The 23,316-nt window shown below is 46.0% G+C and overlaps 1 protein-coding gene across 1 annotated transcript in view; it reads left to right on the forward strand.

Moving 5' to 3' along the window:
* Positions 1-23,316, forward strand: part of Tenm4 (teneurin transmembrane protein 4) — a 701,768-nt gene that overhangs the window by 426,789 nt on the left and 251,663 nt on the right. The window contains exon 6 of the mRNA XM_051192264.1: positions 6,844-7,053. Within this exon, the coding sequence (XP_051048221.1) occupies positions 6,844-7,053 (210 nt within the window). The remainder of the gene's footprint in view (positions 1-6,843; positions 7,054-23,316) is intronic.

Here is a 23,316-nt window from a genome sequence, read left to right on the forward strand (position 1 = left end):
GTCAGGCTAGATGGCAAGGACCTCAACACACTGGACCATATCCCCAGAATACCATTGTACAACAGCTTAAAGGTGCGAATGCACATTAAATTTTTAAATTGTTCATGTGGCAATATCATCATAAAGACTCTTCTTCAATACAATTCTCCAAATTGGTACTTCTGTGAAGCTCCTAGGTGCCTCTGTTGCGCTGGAAGCGTCTGATTTCCCATCATAACTGAAACTGTTTCTGCATCCTTTTCATGGCCTTCTTCTGTCCTCTGAGCAACACCAGGAAGTGCAGGCTACTGTTGCTTCCCTCTTTGGGAATGTTGGACCAGGAAAGAACCTCAAGCGGTTTCAGTTCAGGTGAAAGGCAAGTGGAGTGCTATGTTCACCAGATATTCTGCTGACTCTATGCCCACTGCCCTTGTCTCCTGCTCCATGGCCACAGGTAGCTGCCTCTGAGGTGGATCTGTCTATACCTCCTTGCCTTACAATATGACCTCGTAATACTTTATCCAGTAAGATCCCCCTTTACAACAAACACCACTATTCATCAGTGCAGAACAACAGGTGCTAACTGGGGCTGCCCCCAAAGCCAGACCAAGTGGTCACTCTACCAGATTTTCATTCCTTGGGAAAGAAATGAGACTGAATTAATGCAAATAACCAGGGGAGCATGTTCTGCAAGTTGTTGCTGATGTGAGACTCTGGGTTGGGCCCTAGTACAGAGATGAGTGGTGCATGGTCCCTGCTGGGAGGAAAGCCTGCTCAAGTGGCAGACATGAACACACTTCACTGGCATAAGATGCAGGACATGGTGCTACTGCAATAGAGCTTCCAACCCTCCACCAGCCCCCAGTCTCTTAGGTACAAGTCTCCCTTCCTCTCCTCAGCACTGAGTCGACCTGATTCGTTCAATGGGACACGTGGATGATGTCAGTTCATGAGAAGAGGGGGAAGGTGCCTGCTTCTAGGTGGAGTGATTGAAGTGAGCCAGAAAAGAGAGAAGAGGCAACATGGATAGCCTTTGTCATGGTGTGTGTATGTGTGTGTGTGTGTGTGTGTGTGTGTATTAGGTGTCAGCTTTTGAATGATGTCTGTGAACCTGACTCAGCACTTTGCATAAAGACTTCCATGTTACAGGGCCACTTGTCCAAAGGTTCCTAGGAAGCTCTCAGGTGACCCAGAAAGTTTCCCAGGATCTTCCCTCCTGACAACTAAAACTGGTCAGATAAAGGCTTGTGCTTTTCTACAGTGTACACGTGTCACAAATTTCCCTACCATAGCCTAGATGGAGCCACATCCTGATCAATACAGTTTCCTTTAGGGGGTCAAATGGATTTCCCAGGAATGCTAAACTAAGTGGGAAAAGTTTTTATTAACAGATCTTCTTTGAGGGAAATGAACTAGTCCATGAGCTAGTGCCTCACAATTTTAGTCTTCTGGTATATTTCAAAATTATTTTCAGAATCCAGGATGTTAAAAAGTTTTCCCTTGAGAAGTGTTATAGTTGTAGGCCAGGGTTCTTTCCTTTTCCTTTCATTTTTTCTTATTGTTAGTATGTTTGTTTTTGTTTCATTATTGCTTGTGGTGGTTGAGCCAGGGTGGCTTTAAACTCTCAGCAATCTTCCTGCTCGGCCACCCAAGTGTTTTGACACTGGCGGTACATGCATTGGATTTCAAGTGTTAAAAAAAAGGGGGGTGCTACCATCAATTCACACAAAGGTATGCCTTACTTGTCAGGATTCTCTGACCTGTATTCTCATCATTCTCTCTCCCAAACACTGTCCTCTTCTTTTGTTACATTATCAAATAATGCAAATTTGTAAAAGTCTCATTGGCAGGCTTACAGAACAGTCACTGTCTCTTTCCTTTGGTCCCCACTTGGAGAGACACTAGAAAGAGCAATAGTGCTTGAGCCTTTACTGAGAGCAAGCAGACTGCTGGGCTCCTGGTGAGTATTAGGCCGCAAACTCCCAGCAACTATTATTGCTCCAGTTTTCAAAGGAGAAAACAGAGACTATGGGAAGTGGCACACAATGTCACCTAGCTGATAAAACTTGGCTTTGATCCTGGGTTTGACCAATGAGAGGGTCATGGTCTTTCTGCCTTCTCTGTGTCTCTTTTCTTGAGCCTCCTTGGAAACCCAAGCTAGGGTTCACCCTCTGGATTCAATGATAAGAACTTAGAAGCTATGGATTTTCTAATGGGTCCCATGGCCACAGACAAATGATTTCATTGCTCTAAGCCTACATTGCTTAAACTTTAATGTGAGAACGAATCTGTATCTATAGCATTGTGTAGGAAAGGATCTACCCATTGCTGGTCTCCTCCAAGAGCTCTGCCATGTTTGCCTCCCCACACCTCTACACCTCTAACCCAAACCTTGCAGGTGTCTGTTCTCTCTCAGTTTGCCTACCCTTATCTGCTCCATGCCAAAGCTGAATTTACTGGGACTCTCTCCCAAGAAATGTACTATACATACATACATACATACATACATACATATTTCCTATGAAAGTGGAGGTGACATTGAGGAATAAATGGGAACGGTAAGGGACAATAAAATAGATTAGAGGGAACTGGGAAAAGATACAAATATATATAATATATTGTATCAAAATACAATATATATAATATATACTATATATGTACAAGAATTAAAAATTATAATTACAAAGAAATGCAAGCAATCTGATATTGAATTGATACTGTTATGCTATAGTTTATGTAGATAGACAAGCTCTTCCTGCATGCATACATAGAAAGGAATACATAAAAATCCTGAGTGATAAAAAGGCAAATGTCTAATTGATGGTAAAAGTTGAAATGTTTCTTCCTTGTCTACCTAACTTTTTAAACCAAAATAGCTATTTGTAACCCTCCCCCAAAGAAACTGACATGACTCAACCACCATGGCTGTTGAAATGGTGAATGGAAAAGTTCATTCTAGTTATCACATCCCATCTGACTACACAGTAGCAGCAGCACCTATATTTCTGGGTTCCCCTCAGCATACCTGAAACCCAGGAGTCAGAACATCTTATTGGCCTGCAGGAGTGTGCCTATGACTCCACTCTGAAGGCAATCTCTGGGTCATCTTGACATTTAACATCCTACTGTGCTGCCAACTAGGCAGGAAATCTGCGTGACTGAGTAGATGCTGCAAACTTATAGAACACTCCCTTGTTTTATCACCTTCCCACTCTGAAAGTGTCCATGACTCCCCAGTTAAAATCTGATTTCCCTTTTCTAGTATTCAACATCAAAAGCTACCCACAACCTAGATAATTTCCTTCCTTCCATTCGCTTAGCAAATATTGATGAGTGCTTAATCTAGGGGAGACACTAAGCCAAGGAGAGACACTAAGCCAAGCAGTAAATGCAGGTTAACAGAGAAGCCAAGCACAAACAACTAAACACTGCAGAGTGGGGAAAGTTGCAACACCAAGGATCCTGGGTGTTCAGGGAGCACCTCAGTGGGGTGAAATCCAGGACTGCGGCATCAGAGAGGCCTCTTTCTGTAGGAGGTCACTCAAGGTTAAGCCCAGAGGATAAGGTGAGACCACAAAGACAAACCAGGTGGTAGTAAGGATAACAAAGACTCCATGAAGAATGAACAGCATGTGCAGAACACAGAGGCAAAACTCCCGTACAACACTAGGGATGCCATCCAGACGGATTCAGTGCAAAGAGTTGGGCCCATTCATACATTTAGAGAAAAGTGTCTAATCCAGGGGTGCAAGAGTATCCCTCTGCAGGTCTCTGTAGACTTGATGAAAGCTTGACAGTAGCACATGACTGTAGACTGGGATAGACAGATAGATTGCTGAGACCAGCAGATGCAAGGGAAATTTAAGTGTGAGTGTTCTGCCCTCTGTCAAACATGCTCACGCTGTAGTCTGTCCATTGCAATCTCACTTCCCAGGTGAAATGAGCTCCAACCTTCCTTCCTTTACATTGGGTTGGCATACTTTCTGGTTTGCCCCATCTCTACTTGTTTAAAGCCCAAGTGTGCTCTCCCTTCCCCTACCCCTCCCACTGGCTATTCAGGGCTGGGTCTCTCATCGTGCGCCTCATCTTCCAGCCTGACTGTAGACAATTAGGATAAAGTCATGGTCACTGTACATTTCCAGACATCTACTACTCAAATAAATAAATAAATAAATAAATAAATAAATAAATAACAAGCCCAAGGATGCCCAACCATGCCATTCCATCCACATATTCCAATTGCTATGATTTGTGCATCATAAAACACATACTACATAGAAAATGGAAATGTTTGAATTCACAAAGTAAATATTTCCTAAGGTTTTCTTAACTGTTGGAAAATTATTCTGTGGCCACTTACCATGGAAGTCACTGAGATTAATGGCTGCCAGTGAGTGATCAGAAGGCAATACACACATTGCTGGCGATGTCTGTACCTCACTGACATTTCCCAACCTGCTACGGTCTGACCCTTTGTTAGGGAATTCAGTCACTGATAAGTATTCAGAGAGAACCCATAACTCAAGGAATGACCAAGACAGGAAAACAGAGGATGATAGAAAGTCCTGAGGGAGGCATAGAGTCAGACTTGAACTCTAGAGTTTGAGATAGAGTGATTTGCTTAGTTCTATAACTTTAAAGTCGGTGAAGCTTGACAGTTCTACTGAGGGGGGCTGTCATAGACACCCTGAAACAATATAGTCTGTTTCTTAGCTTTGGTCTGAAACTGAACATCTGGATGTGGTGTGGCCCTGGTTATCTCAGGCTCATTGGAGGCTCTGACTGGGGAATGAATAAAAGATGAGGAAATGAGTATATATGTGCTTTATACATGTAGCCTTATAGAGAAAATAATGTTAAAAAAAACTCTGATTGCAAGTGAAAAGTGTCGTGAACAGGGGTCTTGACATGATAGTTTTGCTCAATTTCCTAAACATGTGATAAGCACTGACCAAGTTTCCTATATGTTTGTATATACTGGAGATTCAACACCAATCATCTATAGTGCTTACAGAAACTGCATAAAAGTCAGAGGGTATGAGGAGTAGAGTGTCAAATGGGCTCATGGAGGCATTTTCCCCAAAATCATAGAACTAGTAAAATGGTAGGCAGTGACGTAAACCTCAGTTCTGTTATACTCATGAAGCCCACTCTACGTGTGAACCATGCCCACAGGATGTGTTGTACAGTTTCCCGTTGGAGGCTGTTGCAGATGTTTGAACAGAGAAAACAATAGCATCAGGTGGGGGAGACAAGGTAACAGTAGGCTCAGCCTTATTGTGCTGGTTTGTAAGTGTGTACGTGAAGGCTCTCACAGGATACTGGTTTGGATAATTGAACCATAGTCCAAAGTTTTGGTTAAAGAAACCATGACCCAAAAGGAAAAGCCACCCAAAGAATGATGAACCTTGATCGTTGATTCCCCGCTACCTGCATTGTCCTTGATGAATCTCTGAAATAACCATCCAAATGACACACAAAGCAATTCTATAAAGTGTTGCTATGCACAGTCAAACTTGGGGAGGGGAGTTGACCAATGTGGTGGACTCCTTAAAATACTGCTGGAGTTGGTGGCTGTGAACTGAGGGGCCTTCTGTTATGTGTCCCCCAGAAATCAGAAGTTCTATGCCTCTTAAGAGCCTGCTAAGTGTTGTGATAAACCATCTGGGCTGGGCTGTGTTTCCTGAGGTTAAGTTCCTTTGCAGAGCTGGCCACATACAATTGTATCATCACATTCTTACAGTCAAGATGGGAGAAAATGACAGCCCTTGCTAACAAATGGTACCTGTGTTGTACTGTATACTTTTATGTGTCTGTGCTTACTTCCCCTCTTGTACATGATGCACTGCATGTGTGGTAAGGTCCTCCACAGACGAGACTGTGAATGTTCCCAAGCTGTCACCTCCTCCTTCTGAAGAGCTAGGAATTTTCTCATAGAACTAAGGAAAACTGGAAACTTAGAACTATGTTATTGTTCTATATCATAGAAACTCAGAGCCAGTCTTATCTTGGAACTCATAGAACGCCAGTGTCCTAGTATGACAGGGTGTTATCATTTCACTATCAGAACATAGGGATCCTAGTATGTTAGATCTGTAGCATTAATATATACAACAAACATCTCTTCCATGCCTTGTGTGAGCCTGGCATTATGTGACCATTTGAGGACAAAAGAATGAGTAAGATTACTAAAACTCTTGGCTTCAAGAAGTTTGCAAAGAATGTCAGAATTTAAGAACCATAATATGTTAAATCCTCAGAAAACTAAAATACTGGCATGCTGAGATTCTAGGCTGCCAAAGGTGGAGGGGAGTCTTGGATCATTTTTTCCAGCTTTCGCTACCTTTTTTTTTTTTTTTAAATGAGGCCCTGGACTTGTTGCAGGCAAGTCGGATTCAAATCTCATTAATAAGATCATCATTTCAGTTCAGTGACATCACAGAATGGCTGGGTCACAGGGGCTCAGCCTTCTCCCAACCCTGGCTGCTCATTTTACCAAAGGCCACTGTGGGTCCTAGAAAGCAGCCTCTTGTTCCATAAAGGCTCAGTCAGCAGTAGGCACCTCCAGGCTTTCTGGCCTCTGTCAAAGAAAGGCTAAACAAGGAGGACCCTCCTGCTGTTTCTGCGGTGGCCTTTGCTAGGCCCGCTTCTGAGGGCCCGCCCCTGCTCTTCAGAAGGAGAGCTCACCAACTCTCCCTTCGTAGGGACAGCCCCGTCCAGGCCACACATGCAGTGGATTGTAGCGTTCAGAACCCCCTTCCTCGTTGATGCGTGTTTTATTTTGTTGTCTCCCCTTCCCCGTGTGCTTCGAAATCGATTTTCATTATTTTTTTTTCTGTCTGTGTTTGTCTTTGTGGCCCGCAGGTGCTCCCTTGCATTGTTCATCTGCCTCATCAACCCCTATTGAGCAGTCCCCCTCCCCGCCCCCCTCCCCTCCGGCCAATGAGAGCCAGAGGCGGTTGCTAGGCAACGGTGTGGCCCAGCCAACCCCGGACTCAGACTCTGAGGAAGAGTTTGTCCCTAACTCTTTCTTAGTTAAAAGTGGCTCCGCCAGCCTGGGGGTCGCCGCAAACGGTAAGTGCTTCTCTCTTTTGCTAACTTTTAATGGTTTGTTTCTTTCTTTTAATGGGCTATGCCTGGTCTAGCCACTTGTTCCTTGCAAGAACTAAGTAGCCTGGTGCATGGTGGGGCTCATGAACAGGCAGGGACCTTGGGCAGTTCCGTGGGCTTGGGGTAATCAGCTCCTGTCTCTGCCCCACGGAGAAGGCTTTGTCCCGTGACAGGTGCACAAGACAGAGGTGCACCGGACAGCAGGAGACTAAACACTAACAAGAGACAAAGACACAAAGTGGAAAGTGGAGGGTGGGGGACAGGCTTCTCCAATTGGCTACTTCTGGGTGCAAGCGACCACCAGGCACAGTCACCTGTTGCTTCATTAGCTCCTATTCACAAAGGAACCAAGAGAGGGGTATTCCAGTGTCCCTCGTTAGCAATAAGAAAACGGAGAGAGAGGGTGGTGCCCAAAGCCCAGGGCCGTTTTTGGAAGTTCCCTGGTTCCAGGCGGCAGCGCTGACTCTGTGCATAGGAAGTAGGATTGGGTCTCAGCATGATCTCCCCATGGTTCACTCCTTTTCTGCTCTTTCCTCAAGGAGAGGAGGTGTGAAGGGTGAAAGGGCACCACCCTGATCTTTCACTGTTACACTTGGCCCAAGATGCCCGCCTGTCCAGAGTGGCCAGTGCACTCCTCGGCAAAGATGTTGCTGTGGAGGATTGGAGCCAGTAACAGAGATATAAGACTGTGTGTGAGGGAACTTGGGGTCACCAATAATGACACCAAAGTTTCCTGATTCTAATAGAAGGAAATAAATTAGGCTTTTCCAATAAATACCACGGAGGGGGGATTGATTTGGCAAGCATTTATTTATAAATGCCTGTATGGGGCTAGAGAGATGGCTCAGTGTTTAATGGTATATACAGCTGTTCTGGGAGTTCTGAGTTCAGTTCCTAGTATCCACTTGGATGTCTCCCAATCACCTGAAACTCTAGCTCCAGGAAGATCAAATGCTGCTGGCCCCTGTAGGCATCTGTACCCATGGGCACCTACCCATACACAGACCACACTTAAAATAAATCTTATAAGTGCCTGTATGGAACTGCGTTCTAGGCCATGTTATGGAAAAGGAGTCTCAGACTGAGAGCAGCATGAGGTGGGGCTCTTGGTGGATATTGGGGCCACACAACTATGCACCCAATCAAAGCCCCATGGCTGGGGGCTTTGGACAAATCTCCCTGACTTTGCAAGTTTCTTCAGATATCAAAGCAGACAATGTGGTATCCAGATTACGATGAACAGCATCATAGGGTCTGAGATGGAAGTTTGGCAAATGGTGGTGCCTGCCTCATCACCTGCCACATTCCTGTAGAGAACATACAGGGCTCTCTGTGAAAGCTCTCCACATATCATGGAGCATTCAGCATGCTGGGAGAAATGCTGGGAGAAATACCGAAACCCTCTCATCCCTCAGAAACAGAGGGAGACAGCTAAAGGAGATAAGGAAGGACAGAGCCTAGCATGCTGGGTGCCAGGGTGACTGACAAGAAATCTCCATACTGCCTGAGAGAACTGGAAAATGCCTCCTGTAGGAGAGGCTGGCTAGGTGGGAAAGAATGGGTCAGGTGGCTCAGGCTTTGATACCACGACTATTCTGGACATGCATGGGCATAGAATCCTGGGTAGGTGTTGGGGAGCCTGCTCCCATTCCTTTATACCTAGGAACAGGGCACCAACAGGCATTGACATGGAAGGATTGAAAAGCTTCATAGTGAACATCAGTGGAGCTTCTCCATGGGCTGAATAGAGCATGCACACACAGGCCCTGCACACTCTGACCAAAGCCATCTACCCCAGGGCCCCATATCCTTGGGACTTCCTCTGAGACAGAGCATCCTTAAAGCGGACAGAAGCAGGAACCCTGGACCAGGGGTGAAAGACCCAAGTTCCACATCCAGCTCTATAGTTCACTGGCTATTTTTCCCTTGGCCTCAGGCCATCTTGCCAGTGATGGAGCAGTTTCTAAGAAATCTGGTTTTATTAATATCGTGTGGTGCTGATCATGCCCCTGACAGTTATCATCATGAGCTTAATGGGGAAGAAAAACTGTGTGTAAATGTCTATCCGACCTATGTATATTAGTATACATATATAGAACAAATATAGATTGATAGATAAATGATAATATTCATCATTCATTTCTGAGTAAATAAGCCTGGCAGGAAAAAAGAAGACTAGAGATGCAGACTAGAGTCCTTAATCTCTCCCTTGGCTAATAACTGACCTGGAGCAGCGCTTTGTCATACGTCCTGAGGCAAGCTGGGGCGCTATTGCTTTGTTGATGTGCAGAGACCACAGGAGGCCTTTGGCACTGCTGTTTGGTTAGCTCCTTGGCGCTCCTGCTTCCCAGGGGCCTTGACATACTATGGATTCCTTCCCCAGGGCCACTCTAAACACCATTAGTAAATGTGTCCTTTGCTGGAGAGTCTGTGTCCCACTTGGTCCCTGTTCTGGGGTAGGTGCCATGAAAGCCCATTGCTGTGCCCTACCTACTGTCTTTCCGGCCCTGAAGTCCCACATGAGAAGGCCCTGTCCCTGTACAAGTGACAATAAGCAGGTATCTACATTGTGGGTCCAGTAAATGTTTATGTTTTATTTGATTTTTCATGGGGAGGTAAATAAACCATAATGAAATTATCGTTATTGCTTTTGCTAATTATAAAAGTAAGGATGTCTGTTTACACCTCAGATAATCCAGAAAAGTGAAAAGTAACTTTCCCATGCAATCTGTATTTCAGAAACAATCACTTTTTATCAGTTTGATACCCGGTCTTACAAATGCTCTTTATTCAGTGAATAAATGACCCAGGGAGCTAGCAAGCTACAGAGCCAGATCCTCAATGTGCCATCTTAGGCAAGGTCCCATCCCCTCACATAACGTAAGAACAACCTGCTATGGTTTTGATCATTTCAAAGTGACAAAGCTGGGTTGTAGGGAGGTAAGTCAGGGGTGAGGCAATTTGCTAACATGAGAGGCCCTGAGCATCCCTACCCCTATACCCCACCCTCTGCTGCTAGACTGAGACTTGAGGCCACTCTAGGCAGGTCAAATGCTAAACCCCTGAAGGATAGTTTACCTGGACTTCATTCTGACTACACTTTACACGATACAGTCTGCTTCCCTGGCTACTGGAGGGTGACAATACAGAGGTTTCTCACTTTTCAGGGTTTTCCAGAGGTGTTGGAAGGGAGCTGCCTCCTTGGAACCAGCCTTCTCAAGGCCCAGGCTGCCTTCTAGCTATTCCCCTGGGGTTTCTACCAGCTGCCGTGTGAGCACTGGTACAGAGGGTCCAGGAGGCCTCAGAGCTGCCCTGCAGAAATCCCCATGTAAAGTGCAGAGAGAAGCATGGGGCGTGTCTGCACAGCTCATTGTCCCCATGGAAAAGAAGAGAGGGTAAATCGCTCTTTCTGTCATCACAGTCCTAATCCTCCCCAGGGCACCCGTCCAGAAGCCACTGGTGTGAATAGGAAAAGACCTCACCAAAATATCAACTGGTCACAGTCCAGGCACTCAGGAAGTGGTTAGGATTAAGGAGATGCTTGTCCTAACCCCATAGAAACGTCCAGAATCGACAGTGTTTCATCAATTGTGCTAATCTAAATTCTGAAGCCAGGGGGCTTTGAAAATTTAGGGGTAGGGCTTAATGGGGTCAGGAAATAAGGAGCCCTGAGAAGGCTGTGAAGAGCTTCTCAAAGCCTGGGGGTGTTGGGGAGGGTGAAAGAACATGCATCTAATGAGCACCTTCTGTATACATGCATTTCTTAACATGCACTATCATCTTTGATCTTAAATTTATTTACACTTCTCTTTGGAGGAAACTGAGGCCCAGAAATGAGGGCAGTGACTTAATTATGGCCCCACTGAAAGACACAGATTCAAAACCAAGGCATATTGCCTTCTGGACCTCTCTTCCCTCCTACTCCCCCCCACCCCACCAACCCGGTCTTATTTCTAATGCCAGATGTGGGTCATTCTGTATCCATAGTATGACTGAAAATAGAAGGAATCCCTCCAGAGCTGGGTTGGATTTTTTTTTTCTTTTTGAAGAATTCCAGGTTATTTGATTCCTGTCTGTCACCTCACAAACACTATGAAGCAGCCAGCACTAGGGAGTTTCTTTATCTTAGGGAGTCATTGACTCCTCTTATCTGTCCTGTGACCTGTTTCAGTCTCATGGAAGAAACAGGGGCCCAGAGAGGTGAGCCCCTTCTTCTGCCTCACAGGGCCCCTAAGTGATAGGGTCAGATTTGAACTCCAGTCCTCTCTGAGGCCATAACATGGAATCTTTGTGGCATATTTCTCTGAGGATTTCAAGCGTTTCATAGATGAATCAAACCAGATATTTTCAACACAAAATTTTGTTGCAAAATTATTACAGAAATCTCCCAAAGCAAAACCCTTCATGTGTCCTTGGCTTCCCCTGGCTCCAGGCCCTTCCTGCCTGGCCTTAGAAAATGCTTCACTGGCCAGCAGCAAGGTTGTTTAGCATTTTCATTGACTTGCTTAGGTTAGGGGCAGCTGGGATTATTTTTGTTTTGACTTCCAATCCAACAGATGAGTGTTTATTTTTCTTTCTAGATGGGAAACACTGCTATGTATGCAAGCTCCTTCCAAAAAGTGTTTTCTTTAAAAAAAAAAAATCCAACTTAATTTAGAACCTATGCAGCATTCCCAGGGGAGTATGCTGGGTCCTTTTAAGTCAACTTGTGAAATCAGAAGGCAAAGTGATGCCTGCTTCTAATGATAGAGAGACGTGCCTAACCAGATTGTTTTTCTTCCTTTGCTATAAATTTCATGGACCCCGTGGTGGTACTGGATTTGGGTCTGCCTGCTTGACATGTTCCCAGGGTGAAAGGCTGCTGGGGTGTGTAAAGTAACCTGTCAATTCTGTCCACTGCTTTCCTCAGCATTTCTTGTATCAAAAGATGCATGTTGGTAAATACATTCTTATGACACAAGCTGCTGCATGGGGAAGTCAGTTCAGTCTCCTTACTCCTGCTGGGAAGACAAATGGAATCCTTCCTTTCGTCATTCATCCCCGGTGACATGCTAAATGTTGGTGGATGTTCTTCAGAGAGATGAGGGTGAAGAGTATTGTAAGCAGAGAGATCTTATAAAATAAATGAGCCCTCAGAAGCACATGCCTTGTGGATTCGTGTTTTCAGATTTCACAAAGTAAATAGAGTAAATGCTGTGTACTCATCCTGTAATTCCTCCATTCACAGAGCATATCACCATCTCTACAGTAAAGCATACAAATAGTTTATAACGTGGGATGAAAAGGAAGGGAGGGAGAGAGGGAGGAAGAAAATCTTCAGGTTTCATGTCTGTTCAAGACAGATTTTGCAACCAAACGAGGTTGATTGGTTGGTTGATGGCTGGTATAGTTGGTGTTTTGAGACATGGTCTTGCTATGTAGTCCAGGTTGATTTTGAACTTGTGATTCACCCCTCCCTTCTATGCCAGCTACCCATGACCATATTCATACCCAGCTTCAAAGTTGCTATTGTTGGTGTGTGTGTGTGTGTGTGTGTGTGTGTGTGTGTGTGTGTGTGTGTGCATGTACACACACATACACATACATAAGTCAAAGACAGCTTTGGGTGTCATCCTTAGCAATGTGGCCTTCTTCCTTTGGCTTGGAGCTCACCAATTATGTGTGTTTGGCTATTTGGTGAGCACCACAGGTCTTCCTGTCTCCACCTCCCTGGCACTGGGATTTTAAGTGTTTACCACAACACCCAGATATTTATGTTGGTGCTAGGAATCAGACTCAGGCCCTCGTGATTGTGAGACAAGCGTTGCACTAGCTAAGCTGTCTCTCCCGAAACAACAAAGGCCAGACGCCTCACTGTCTTTAGAACAGATACCACTTCCAGGTATCTTTGTGTAGGCCAGCTTTGACTACATCTGCCCCCCTAACTTCAAACTTGAAAACTTACAGCTACACTGAAAAGTCCAGAGTTGTCTTTACTTCTTCCTCCCCACTAGCACCCCTTGCACAGTCACAGAGTTAGAGACTGGCCCTGGTGCAGTCAGGAGGTGCAGTTGTGGCCCCATCCCTGTGCCCTTTGTCCTCTGCAGGTGCTCCCTTAACCAGTCCAAGGCTCACCTAAGCCTCCCACCAGCAACAAACTATTATGCTCCCTAATTGGGGGCACCAGGGACACCCTCAATAGGCTCACTTCTATTTTATGTACTTTATGAAGCCCCCTTCATGCATTACCTTGGGCAAACTCTGGTGATTGTAATCTAATTGCCACTTTGGCTTGCTAGGAGGTAAAGCTTCTCCTTGACCCTACAAAAATAAACAAGTCACACTTTGAATTAATGTAACCCAATGTCCGGAGAGAACCCGGACCCTCTAATTAGTCACTCCCGTGACTAGAATGCAACCTCTGCCATTTCTTTTCCACTCATTTCCCCAAATACAATTGTATTGAGAAGTACAAAAATAACACATTTAGTGTGTGGCTTGATTGGATCTCAGGACTGCAAGGCCACCCCATGAGGAGGCATGTCAGCTGTGTGCCCTGACTTTTTCCATCTGGAAACAGGCTGCTTTGTGTTCCCCCTGAAATGTTAGTGGCGGGCTCTGTAGAGTCCTCATTTGTAGCAGACCACATCTGAAAGTGTCTCTGGGTGCCCAGGCTGTTGAAGAGGAGCCAGGAAGGAGGCCAAGGAGTGGCAGGAAGTTAGCATAACTAACATGTGGGCAGACCTCTCTTTTCCAGCACTCCCATCCAGGAGCTTCTTTCTTAGATTCAGAACCTTAAGGATGACTGAGTTTGCTGATGAGTATTGTGTGCCGGAGGGAAGGTGCGCAAAAGGACAGCTGTATGTCCAGTTAGGGTTGACTTAAAGCACGCAGTCCCACCTATGAGGACACTGCCATCAGCAAAGCTTGCTATCTAGTTACAAACTTCAGCTAACCAAGACCCAAGACCCAGGGTTAGCATGGCATTCCACTAGTGAGGGGGCTACAAATCAAGACACCTGAGTGGCCCCCTCAGCCTGTCTCTGATCTTCTATGCCACCTTGCAGGATTTTTGTGCTTTGAGTTTTGGCAGTGAAGGAATTGGATTCAATCAACGTTTCCCAGACCTTGTTTCTTTCTGTGTCCATGTTACAGCATGACCCCTAACATCACGCCCACCTACACTGTGATTGATTTATGTTCTTTTGGCTACCTCTTCCCCCAAACTTTTTTGGATGTAACCGAATTTCCTTGTTTTAAGAGAGAATTGTGCACCACTGCCACAGTTCCCTTGCCATATGGCAAGTGTATGATTGGCCATAAATAGAAGCTAACTGTAAAAATAAACACAATGAAAGCGGGTTATCATGTTCTGGTGAGAGCATTGCCTGCTCAAGGCTGTGAAGCACAGCCTTGCCTCTCTTTGTTAAACAGGGACATTGGCAAGCGTTAAATGTTAGAACACGCTCTGGGTACAGAGAGAGAGAGACAGAGAGAGAGAGAGAGAGAGAGAGAGAGAGAGAGAGAGAGAGAGAGAGAGAGAGTTCCTCCATCACTTCATGCAAAGGGTTGAAAAAGAACGCCCTCCCCATGGGAGAACTACTTAATGGTTGTTCTCACCAGAGGGTTGGCCACAGGGGACACAGCTCTGCAGCCTTTTCTAGACTGTTGTCTGGGCATTTAATGACACCCCTTATAGCCATCCCACCTTGAGAATAAATGTCTCTGGCTGCTCCCAGCACCCAGTCTTCCCTTTCCTAAGCTTGGCCCTTGCAGGCCATCTGTTCCCGCCCTCCCCCTCTGTCTCTGGCCCTCTACTCCTGTCATCAGGTCTGAGCTGGGTGCTTTGAGCTCAGCTGGATGCCCATTACTGGTTAATGGCTCTCAGTGTGGACCAGGAAACCATGTGGCTTCCTCTCAATTGCCATTATTTATGTAGGTGTTTGAGATTTAACAATTAAAAAAAAAAAAGACTACTACTTTGCTTTACAAGGCTAGCAGAACCAGAAATGATGTGATGTGGAACCAGGGTAGGGAAAGATGACTAGGAGAGCAAACAGATCCCTGCTGTGATGTGTGGCCATGTGGGATCTGTTCACCCTCTTTTCAGCCTAGCTCTTCTTCTGTCCATAGCTTCACAAGATTGCCATGCAAATAAGAAAACGAAGCATTTTCTCCATTAGAGATGACCAATGAATGTTGGTTTCCTTCTTGCCCTTCTGTAGCACAAAAGTTTCCAGATATCCTGGAAAAAAGGCAGATTCCTTCATTCCTTCCCCTTCAGGTCTAGAAGAGCCATAGCAATTAATAACTCTGCCTAGGAGTTCTCAGCTGGCAGTCCCCCCCCCCACACACACACACACACATCCTGCCCTGGGTGATTTCTAAAAATTTCAGGTTGGGAGAGGAGAAGGGAGCCCAAGGCGGCAGTTAAGTAAACATAGTGTGGGGGTCTTAGAAACATTGCCTTGCTGAGTTCCTAGCCAGAGTCTCTGCACCATTCCTAATCCCCACTGGTCTGGCACCATGATGCCTTTTCCTTCTGGCCTGCGGCCTTCCCCACGGAGTTGAAAGGAGAGGAAACTGGCTGGTAATTCGTTTATGTCGCCTTCCCTCTCTCCCAGTAGATCATGTTTCTATAAATAACTCTAGAAAGCTGCAGCAACAGTTCATGATAACAGTACATATATTTATACCTCCAGAAACGTCTCTGTCAGTGCCCCACAGGAAGTTCTCCAACATACACACCTGGTGAGAACAAGTTTCTACTTCCCACTGCTTGTGTGACCTTAGGAGCACTATGGTCTCACCCAGCGTCCTTCTGTGAAAGGGGACTAAGGACAGCAGCCTGGGGCTGGCTCAAAGACAGAGTAGGCTACAGTTCAATGTGCCCCATGCCCTCTGCTCTCCCTTTAGTCTCCCCTTGTATTTATTAGACACAAATAGGGGCCATTTCCCAGGGTGAAAAGGTTATTGCATATGTCTTGATGTTTGATCACCTGCCTGTGTCATTCTGAAGAGAAGCGGAAGCTGAGCTGCCTCCTAGCTGCTTGCTGAGTTTACAAACTCTGCTCTCCCCGTTCATGGTGCTTCTTGGAATTGTCATTGCCCTGAAGCATTGCAATAATGTCTCCTCTGGCTTGCTCCTGCCTCTCCTCCCTCAGTGTTCTCAACCACAGTGATCCTTCTAAAACCCGATCTTGGGGGCTCAGGGCTTCAGTCACAATGTGAAAGCCCAGGCCCTCTGTCCAGTGTTGACCGTTTCTTAAGACAGCAATCCCTAGGCCCAGCCACAAGGCCTGCAGCTGGTCTCTGACAGTGCTGAGAGCGAAAGCTTCTGTTCCCTTACTCATTGTAAAATGAGACCAAGGGAGGATCTCATGTGACTAATGTGGAAAGAAAGAGCCTTGTTTACCCTTCAGAAGCAATTCAGTTGAGCAAATTATGATCAAGGACCAACTATGTGCTAGGACTCATGGAGAAGAGCCATTGGTTGGCTTCTCCCTCACCCTCCACCCCCGGGAGATGGACTCACACCTCAACAACTCAGCACTGAAGCAGGCAGGAATCAGTGAGGACAGGTGGACTCAAGGCTGGAGTACAGAGGGTCCTAGAAGGATCCTCCTATCCCCTGCATTCTCACTCGTGGCTGGCCTGACATTGGTGCAGTGCATGTCAGTTGCCTGTATATAGACAGAGACCCCCAGCTTCCTACTGGGATCTCACCCACACAGGAATCTCTTCTAGGTGTATGCTGTAAAGGGTGCTTTGCTAGAAGCAAGCTCTGGTCAGACAGCACCCTTGTCCTCTATGAGCAGCTATGTGACAGAGACACGGGTTCATTGGAACTCTTAAAGGGAGGCAGAGCTCTCTTCATTTCTGTGAGTGACTAGTGTGACACATCCACCATCAAGCTCTGCATCCATTCCACCTTCTCTCAAGCAGTCCTCTGGCAAACTCCATCTTCTGGGAGTTGACATGGAGATGGAGTAAGCAGTACCATCTGAAGGCAGAAATGCTACTCTGTGTCTGACTGGACTTGAAGTCATATTCAGATTGTGGGGCAGTAAAGTGGGTCCCATCACCAGACACCTCAGGGCATAGGTGCTGTGATAGGTCTTTTGCCTTTTTCATCTACATTGAATCATCCAGGAGATTAGAAGGCTCTAGAGCAGGAGAGGTACAGTATAGCTTCGTTATTATAGTAGCTGTGATTAACAAATGATCGAAACCCTGAGTTTCCTCCTTTCCTTTCCCTAGTGTTAGAATGTGATGTGAAGAATTAGCAAAGTATGTGATAGCTTGAAATGGAAAGTCTTTATTGTAGTCATTGTTCTTGTTACTAGCATACTGGGCTAACTAAGCCTTGGAAAGATACAACAGTCTTCCCAGGATCATACATATAGCAGGTGGCATGCTGCGTCCCCAGTGTGCCTGGCCTTTCAACCCAATCTCTTCTTGCCCCATCAGGTCCCTTCTTTGGTCATCTAATAGCTTTTGTCCTCCTTTCTTGACAGCCCCCCCAGGAAGCCACAGGATCTAGGGGAACCTCCAAAGCAGATCAGAGATTTCCTTTCTAGCCTTCTTGCCTGGAGGGGAGGGCAAAGCTGTGTGTGCATTCTGGCACCAAACCCCAGGCCCTGATCAGAAGCCCACTAAATGGAAGTTGCTGAGTTGCACTTCTGTTGGGCCCCTGTGTGGGTGACAAGTTGATGCATGAGGTCCGGCCGAGGCACTTATTTGTCTGAGCTCGTGATGGCCTTTATCCTGAGGTGAGTTAATGGCAAGGGGGCAGTGGCCCCTTAAGGCCTGGACAATGGGCTGGCTTCTCAGGTCATCAAATCACTCAGCGGCCTGCCTCTAAGTCCCTCCCAGCACAGGAGGCCTCTGCCCCCTCTGCTTCACTGAAGCTCTGCTCACCAGCCAGAGGTGCTCCCAGCCCAGCAGGAGAATCCCTGGGATAATGCTTAGGCTACATCAAAGAGTACTGTGGTGACAAAGGATGAGAAAGGAATAGAGACAGAGAGTATTGTGGGGTTATCTTCACCCATCCTGCATGGGGACCCACACTAGCCAACCCAAACTAGATTCCAGCGGCTGCTTTTGCTGCAGCTTCTAATTCTACCTTCCATCCCAGCAGCTATGGCCTTCCAGGATTCACCCGGTCCCTCCTTCCCTGAGCCGTTACTATAGTGAAATTCATCACTAGCTGCTTCAGTTACAGCAACCCTTCCAACATCCCCTATTAGCACCTGAATAAGGTCCTATTTAATGAGCATTTTGAATAATGAATATTAAGCTTTTTTCAAAGCAGGAAAACTGTTGATCAAACTTATCTTCTATATGAAGACTGGGAGCTGGGATTCCAAGCCTAGCCTTCTCAGTCCGAACTTTCCCTTGACATGTTTGTTTAGTCACTTGCTTGCTCACTCATTCACTCATTCTAAAAAGATGTCTGGTATATTTATAGACCGACAGATACTGAGCTAGACCCCTGTCTCTTGAAGGAGCCTAAGCATCAATGTCCAACCCTGCTAAGGGGTCAAGAAGGCAAATATACACATTACCCTGTTAATATGTTAATTTTTAGGTTTTAATGTCCAAATACAGAGGAATTTAAGAAGTGGGGATGCAAATGTGAAAATACTCATTGACCTTGGCATCTGGCTGGCTCCTGGAGATCATGACTTTATGGGAGCTGAGCCTCAGAAAAGTGGATGGCAGAGGGAGAGCAGGGGGCAGGTTAGATAACAGACTGGCAGAGCTGGTCCTGTGTTGCAGATTGCTTCCTAATTACAAAGAAAGGAACCACATAGGGAACTAATTCTAACAAGGACACAGTGTCTGATAGAGCTCTGTGGTGGCACTGGGAACGAGGCTGTAAGAAGCTCAGGGCTGTGGTCACTCAGTGCTAGATCACTTGCCTAATACATGCAGGGCCTAATACAGTGCAGGTTCCACCCGCACTGTAAGACCAAGACAGGAAAGGAAAAGAAAGAAAAAAGACAAGGGGGGGGGGGTGAATGTACAAGAGAGAAGTAGAGTCAGCATCCTGTCACACCACACACGGTCTCACCAAAGATGCTGAGTCTAAAGCTAGTTAACGACACAGTCAGCCTGCCCACAGAGCCAGGCGGGCCACACAGCAAATAGCTGGACTGTTTAGAATGGCAGTTCTCAACCTGTGGGTTGCAACCCTTGAACTACATATTTACATTATGATTCATAATGGTAGCAAAATTAACAGTAATGAAGAAGAAATGAAAACAAGTTTAAGGTTGGGGGGTCACTACTATATGAGGAACTGTATTAAAAGGGTCGCAGCATTAGAAAGGTTAAAAACCGCTGGTTTAGGAAAGCCATGAAAAAGAGGCTTTGGGTAGCTGCGAAGCACCTCTAAGTTAAGATACACCAACAAAATGCAACCACATCTCACTTTTGACCAGATCTTAATTGATTTTTAAGCTATAAGAATGTGGGATTCTTTAGATACAGTGTGTATAGAACATTGCAGAGCCATTGCTCATTTACTTAGCTATGCTGTAATACTGAAGCTACAGGGGCATTCTGATTTTAGGCTATGTGCAAACATGAAATGTACTGAAGCCTGCAACTTGCTTTCAAAAAAAAAAATGTGAATAGATACTGTAACATGGCAACGTATTAGCCATGACAGATTTAAGTAAAAAACGTAAGGATGTTTCTGTACTATTTCAAATTTCCTCTAAGGTTGAGATTTTTCCGAATATCAATAGAGGCTTGCATGCATTGCAAAGAGACTGAAGTTCAGGAAAGGGTTTCTTAAGAAAGGTGGGATGGGCCCTTTTTGTAGCGTACACCCTCACTTCCCATCTTTTTCCCTGCTGGAATGCAGAACCACTCTGAAGCTTTAAGAGGACCCAAAGCTGGGTATTGCGATGAAAGGCGTCTGGCTGGGCATAGAGGAGACCCCAGCAAGGCACTATAGCTGGTAATAGGAACCACATTGTTGGGATGGGGGAAGGTAGGGAGCCCCGCCCAGAAACAGCTCTTCTATGCTGAGGCAGGGCTGGAAGGAATTATGTGCGTTCATACTTGTTAAACTGCCTTGGCACCAGAAGTGAGCCTCATAACCCTAGCTTTACAGTGGCTGGGCCACAGTTAAACCTGGGTCAGCCCGTCCCTGCACCCCCCTCTGTCAGAGGTTTATGGCTGCAGCATAAAACAATTCAACGCGAGCTGCAACATGAAAACCCTCTAGTCTGCAAAGGCAAGGGTTCCTTTGTGAAGTTTGCTAAGGGGGAAAGAGTTGGGCATAAAGTCTTTTCTATTCCCTTCTGCTTTCCCAGCCTGGCCCCAAGCACTCTGTTCTATGTCCCTCCCCACCCCCAGCCCACACCACAGTCCAAACAAACATAGGCGCTGCTGCATTCTGGGGTTGGGGGGAGGTGCAGTTTTCATACTTGGGAGTGTTGTTTCTGAGATGGATTTCTACAGCTGTGTGGCCTTGGATAAGTTGGTCTCCCTATCTGAACTTCAGCCTCAAAAACATTTAGTACCTAGTTGCTCTGCTCACACGGGTGTGTAGTTAGTTATCAAGCGCACGAAGCATTCAGTGTTGACGTTCTGATTGTGTCAGTGTATTCAGAAACATAGAAATGGACAAAATAGTTGTTGAAAACTTCTTGTTTCTATCTAAAAGGTAGTCAAAGAAAAAAAAAAAAAACACTTTTTACATCGATTTCCTTATCCATGTGCATGGACTCATGTGTATCCTGTGAATAGAGCCCAGGTTATCAGGTTTGGCTACAAGTATATTTACCCAGTGAATGATCTCTCTGGCTCTCAAAGTACAGTTCTTAGTGGAAGATAAGTCACATTAAAAACTGTTTTATCCTTTTGAAGACTTTTTGTCTAAGAAAAGTAGAAAGAGGCTTTGAGGTGCCACTGGTCTAGTTTCGAACCCAGCTCTGCTTCTTACTAACTGAATGGCCCAGACACATCAGTAAACTTCTCCAGTAGCTTCACTGGTGCAACAGAATATGGGGACAGTGACTGCTTTATGAGAGACTAGCCCAGGTGTTTGATGAATGGAGCCACAATTAGTCCCAAATCTGAGCCCTCCCCTCCCCACACCCCACTTCCCACACCCCACTCCCCACCGCACCCAGGGGCAGACTCATCTCTCCAGAGCTATTCTTGGGCAGCAGGCCTGAGCACAGGGAAGGCAGCTGACATGCAGAGCTCTGCCCACAACCCCCCAATCCATAATGTGAAAGCACAGTATGGCTGTTGCCCTTTTGACGGTGCATCTGAGTCCAATCCTTCAAGCTCTGGGAGGCTTGAAGGGCTAGGAGGACACTGAGCAGAAGAAATGTCCAATTGTCACTCCAAATCAAGGCCATTGCCCCGCATAGGGCACTCAAGAACTGATTCTCCTAAGCTTCTCCCCCCCCCACCCACCCCCATTTTCCTAATTCAGGCTTCAAGCCAGATAAGGAAGCTCATAGTACAATGGAGTTAGGTGCCTTGTTCACTTCTACAGCACCCAGACTGAGACACGGGTGGCTTGGGAACAAGTTTGGTTATTTAAAGCAAAGCACAACAACGTCAGCTACTTCATCTCAAGGACTTTGGGCCCAGCTTTTCTTTACTAGAAAGTCTCTGGGTCCTCCCGACTTTCCCTTTCCCTTGCTTCAACACCAAAGGGACATGAAAGCCACCCGCTGTGCTGGCTTCTGTGGGACATGGCAATGTGAGTATCTACAAGGACAGGTGTGGGAAGGTGGGCCCTACCAGCATATACAATAAGACATACCACAGGTACACTCACACCTTTGTACAGCAGATGTCCCCAGAAGTTGTGAGTAGGCAGACATGTTAATAAGATACTCGACAGGTTGGGTGCTTAGTACTTAGGAGTTTTCAATTCAGAGTAGGAGATAGGAGGAAGGCTTGTTTACCTTCTGCTAGCTTTCCAGTTTGAGTATCTAGAGCTTTGTTTTGTTTCCTTTGAGACGGGTCTCATTCATCCCAGGCTGGCCTCAAACTTGCTGAGTAGCTGAGAATGGCACTGAACTCCTGATCCTCCTGCCTCCACCCATAGACTGCTGGGACTACATGTATGCTCCATTATGCCTAGTTTATACGATCTCAGGGTTTCATGCTTGCTGGGCAAGCATTCTACCAATAGAGTCATATCCTCAGCTCCTTGAGGGTCTACATTCATGATTTCAGTTTTGACATTACTATGGCTCCTGGATTCTTGGGTCACTCAGACCATCCAATGGGCTTAACTATCACCAGAGAGCTAGGAAGGTTCCTACTAAGGGAAATATAGTTTTTGGATCTGCCTTGGTGGTTTCCATTGCTCCAGACAGATGAGAATTTATGACTGGCAATTGAATGACGTCAATTTGCTGAGTGTGAATTTCTCCCTATGCACAGAGAAGTTAAGTATGTGAAGAGGACAGATGCAGGTGGAAAGGCCATTGAGCTTGTTTCCTGACCTGCAGGTGGGGGTCAGCATTTCCACTACCCAAGTTAGGAGTTCACTGCTCACACCTACCCCAGGCCCTCATCACCACACCAGGGTGTCCTTTCTTGCTTTGTCTCATGGTTTCCAAGGGTTGGGATGCTTTTGGCCCATCTCTCAAGCTTCTGAAAAACAGCCTAGGAACCAGAATATGAAATCACCACCTTCTTTCATGGTTTCTCCTGAGTCAGAATGAGGGCTGTTGCATACTTTCTGACTGAAGCTAGCTTAGGGCTTGTCACCTGCAATGTGATCATTAAGGATGGCTATGTAAGCCTCCTTTGGGGGCTAAAACTGGTACCATTGCTGGACCAGGATGAGGGGACCTAAAGGAATCCTTGGACTAGGATCTGAGAGGAACAATTCATCAAGTGAAAGGTCTGGTGGAACCCTCACTACACTTGGGAAGTCACAGCCTCCCAACCTTCTGGGAGTTCCTTGCAAACACTGGTGGTATTGTGCCCAGTGCTAACTCTGGAACCATCCAGAAAGACTTCAGTTCACTGCTTTTCCCATGTATGACCACATAGCATTAGATACCCTTTTGTACAATAGGGATAATTATTCTTATGTGGAGAGAGAAGAGAGTCATTGGCCAGAGGGATTTGGAAAAGATGAGCAGATCAAGGGGACTGGTACCTACAAAGAAAGGGATGAGTCAGTTCTTTGGCCCATCAGCTTTTTGAGAATAGCTGCCTCACAATGTTACATGCTTGTACCTGTGAACCACTAAG

This window comes from Phodopus roborovskii, unplaced genomic scaffold, assembly GCF_943737965.1.
Source record: "Phodopus roborovskii unplaced genomic scaffold, PHOROB, whole genome shotgun sequence".
Classification (NCBI taxonomy): Eukaryota; Metazoa; Chordata; class Mammalia; order Rodentia; family Cricetidae; genus Phodopus; species Phodopus roborovskii.